Raw genomic sequence first — 4,230 nt, forward strand, 5'->3', positions numbered from 1 at the left:
GGGGAAGGAGTACTATGCTCAGGAGGAAGAGGGTACTGTGCTGGAGGGGGCATTGTGCCTGGGGCGGGGGGTAGGGGGCACTGTTCTCAGAGACGGTCTTGGGCCTGTGCCTGACTCATAGGTGAGGTTGAGAGCAAAGGCCGGGGCAGTACGGAGGGCCCTGATTCTGATGGTGACATTTGAGATGGTGATGGTACAGAGGGCTGGGTACAGATGGTTAAGCACAGAGGGATGGGGACAGAGGGGTGTGGACAGAGGGTTAAGTACAGAGGGGTGGGGACAGAGGGGTGGGTACACCAATACACAGTGCCCCCTACTTCGTGACAGATGTTCCCCAAGGAGCACTAAGATTGGAGGGAGCAGCAAGAATGGAGGTACAGCCAAGTGAATGGGAAATATTCCTTGAAAATCTTTCACAGCATTCCACATCTACCCCATCGGCAGTGGGACATGGGCAGGACTGTCACTGTTGTGTTCCTGCTGGCTTGGACTGGAAGGACACGCAGTGGGCCCTGACCTCAGACACACATCACTTCCTGGGGTAACATCAGCAAAACAGGCTGACCCCTCCTTAAGAAAGGGCACCATTTAGAGCTTTGAATCAGTTAAACTATCCAATTCGCTGAAGATGAAAGAGGCCGTTGAGACCACGGCAACATGGTTATGGTGCAGTTGCCATAGTGAGCATACTCATGGCCAGGAATTACCTTCCTTCTTTCTGACCGTTCCTGCTCTTCCTTCTGGAAGTGTCTCTCTCGTTCCAGTCTTTGTTTCTCTGCCTCCTCACGTGCTCGAGCCTCTGCCTCTTCTCTCTGAGGACAGGAGGATCGGTGATGTTAATTCCTCCCAGGTGAATGGCTTCAGTGTCCTCCTGTACCCTTACGATTCGCTGGGATTACAGCAAACCCATCATTAATTCCCCTCCCCTCTCCTGCTCGCATTACACTTGAGTCTAAGTGACCTGTGAGAATGTTACCTCCTGACAGTTGCACGTCCTACTCAGTGATGTATTGGTCAGTGTCGACCACAAAGTGATAACAGCCAGCTCCTGCTCAAGAGGCAAGATGACCCATTAAATTATTAAACTGAGATTTTCGAGTCGAGCTGGGGGCTTTTGATTGACACTGACCAGCTGAGGCCCCCAGCAGCGACGTGGAGGCAGCAGCACAGTTTGCAGCCAATTTTTTTTTCTTATCCTCTTGACAAGTCAGAAGGAAATGGGAGGGCTCCCTCTCCCAGCCCCTCAAACAAGTCACCTCTAGTGATCAGCCACCACCAAATTCCACCGAGACCACGATCCAGAGCTTGTTGGCCTGCCATCTCTTCCCAATCCCCTCCTGACCTCTCAATACCAGCCCATAACCAGCAACCAGTGCTGAATCTGCTCTGCCTGCGAAGACCCTCCTAAGCAATCCATCACCGTCAGCTCCAGCCTTGGCATTTTCCAACCATCACCTCAATCTGGCTGGCTGCAAGACAGGAAACAGCGAGCCTCTGTGTTCATGTCATTCCCCTTCCCCACTCTGCCTCGGTCAATATTATGGACACAGGGGTCAGATCGAGCTGGGTTCTGACCCCTGTCTAACCAGGTGTAACATATTCTTTCTAGTTTCCTCACCTCCCTTCCCTAAGGACATTGTGGGCCAAACCTACAGCACATGGACTGCAGTGGTTCAAGAAGGAAACTCACTGCCACCTTCTCAGGGGTAACTAGGGACAGGCAATAAATACTGGTCCAGAGAGTGATGGTCACATCCCATGATTGAATAAAACGGAGTGACAGAGACATACAGTCATACAGCATGGAAACCGACCTCTCGGTCCAACTCGTCCATGCCAACCAGGTTTCCCAAACTAAATTACTCCCATTTGCCTGCATTTGGCCCATATCCCTCCAAACCTTTCCTACTGACGTACCCATCCAAATGTCTTTTAAATGTTGTAACTGTAGCTGCAAATGAGGTTGTAGACATGCTCATTGAGCTGGTGGGTTTGGTTGCAAACATTTCATCACCCTGCTAGGTAACATCGTCAGTGCGCCTCCGGTGAAGCGTTCTGTCCCAGGCTTGTTATTTATGTGCCTCGGTTTGCTGGGGTGGTCGGTATTACTTCCAGTTCTGTTTCTCAGTGGTTGTTGATGGAGTTCCAGTTGGAATGCCAGGCCTCCAGGAATTCGCTGGTGTGTCTCTGTTTGGCTTGTGTGATTATGGGTGTGTTGTCCCCGTCAAATTCGCGTCCCCGTTGTCCATGTGTAGTGAGACAAGTGAGAATTGGTCGTGTTTCTTAGTGGCTAGTTGGTGCTCGTATATCCGTATGGTCAGTTTTCTTCTGGTCTGGCCTGTATAGTGTTTCTCACAAGGACTGTATACATGATGCATGGATACATGAACACCAATTAGCCACCAAGAGACACGCCCAAATCTCACTTGTCTCACCACACACGGACAATGAGGAACATGAATTTGACGGGGACAACACACCCAAAATCGCACTAGCAAACAGAGACATGCCAGGGAATTCCTGGAGGCCTGGCATTCTAACCAGAACTCCATTAACAAACACATTGAATTAGACCCTGTGTACAATCCACTGAGAAACAGAACTGGAAGTAATACCAAACACCCCAGCAAACAGAGGCATATAAATAACAAGCGCGGGACAGAACACCAACGCTTCACCAGAGGCTCACTCATAACGTTACCCAGCAGGGTGACAAAACGTTTGCAACCAAACCCACCGGCTTGGCGAGCATGTCTATAACCTCATCCACAACCTGAGCCACAAATCTTCTCGAAAACTTTATGTACCTGCATCTACTACTTCCTCTGGCAGTTCATTCCACATATGAACCACCCTCTGCATGAAAATGTTGCCTCTCAGGTCCCTTTTATAGTGTCATAGAGTCATACAGCACTGAAATAGAATCTTCCATCCAAACAGTCTATGTCAACCATAATCCCAAACTAAACTAGTCCCACCTGCCTGCTCCTGGCCCATATCCCTCCAAATCTTTCCTATTCATGTACTTAACCAAATGTCTTTTAAACATTGTAATTGTACCCACATACACCACTTTGTCAGGAAGTTCAATCCACATGTGAACCACCCTTGTGTAAAAAATTTGTCCCTCATGTTGTTTTTAAATCTTTCTCCTCTCACCTTAAAAATGTGTCCCCTAGTTTTGAAATCCCCCATTCTAGGGAAAAGACAACTACCATTAACACTAGCTACATTCCTCATTATTTTATAAACTCTATAAGGCCACCTCTCAACCACCTATGTTCCAGTGAAAAAAGTTCCAGCCTATCCAGCCTCTCCTTGTAACTCAAACCCTCCATTCCCAGCAACATCCTGATAAATCTCTTCTGAACCCTTTCTAGCTTAATAATATCCTTCAAGTAATAGGGCGACCAGAACTGGACACAGTATTCCAGAAGAGGCCTCACCAACGTCCTGTATGACCTCAACATGATTTCCCAACTCCTATGCTCAAAGGACTGAGCAACGAAGGCAAGCGTGCTAAACGCCTTCTTAACCACCCTGTCTATATGTCAAAGAATTATGCACCTGAACCACTAGATCCCCCTGTTCTACAACACTACTTAAGGTCAGAAGACCAAAAGACACAGGAGGAGAAATTAGGCCATTCAGCCCATCGAGTCTGCTCCACCATTCAATCATGTCTGATAAGTTTGTCAAACCCACTCTCCCACCTTCTCACCATAACCTTTGATCCCCTTAACAATCAAGAACCTATCTATCTCTGTCTTAAATATACTCAATGAGCTGGCCTTTATATCTGCTTCAGAGACCGAAATCACTGAGGAACATACTGACGTTCTCCCAACGCTCTGTCTTCCCAGCCGTGTTCCAGACATAGTTGCTTATTTGGCTCTCACTTTCCCATTTTCTGCTCAGTCAGAAACAGAACTAATTCTGACTTTGAACTCTAAACTAATGCAGCACCAGAGGATTCAGGAACGGACAGAGGTGGAGAGTGCGGGGCTGGGGTTTATCCTGAATGCCATGCTGGAACTCCTAACCTGTTTCTGTAGGCGGTCCGTTTCCTCCCGCTCAGCTTCAGCCACTTTCCGCTGACACTCCTCTTCCTCGAGACGCTGCTCTTCTTCACGTTTCTGACGTTCCTCTTCAAGGCGAAGAGCCTCAGCCATGCGCTGGGCTCTCTCCTCGGCCTTTCTGCGGGCAATTTCCTCCTTCATCTGCCTACAG

General features: G+C 48.5%; 1 protein-coding gene across 1 annotated transcript in view; it reads right to left on the bottom strand.

Moving 5' to 3' along the window:
• The window catches only part of LOC125486255 (MAP7 domain-containing protein 1-like), a 17,175-nt gene that overhangs the window by 3,732 nt on the left and 9,213 nt on the right, over positions 1-4,230 (bottom strand). The window contains exons 5-6 of the mRNA XM_048612960.1: positions 4,044-4,224; positions 708-812 (exon numbers count right to left, since the gene is read on the bottom strand). Of these exons, the coding sequence (XP_048468917.1) occupies positions 708-812; positions 4,044-4,224 (286 nt within the window). The remainder of the gene's footprint in view (positions 1-707; positions 813-4,043; positions 4,225-4,230) is intronic.

The sequence above is a fragment of the Rhincodon typus genome, chromosome 27, assembly GCF_021869965.1.
Source record: "Rhincodon typus isolate 14 chromosome 27, sRhiTyp1.1, whole genome shotgun sequence".
NCBI lineage: Eukaryota > Metazoa > Chordata > Chondrichthyes > Orectolobiformes > Rhincodontidae > Rhincodon > Rhincodon typus.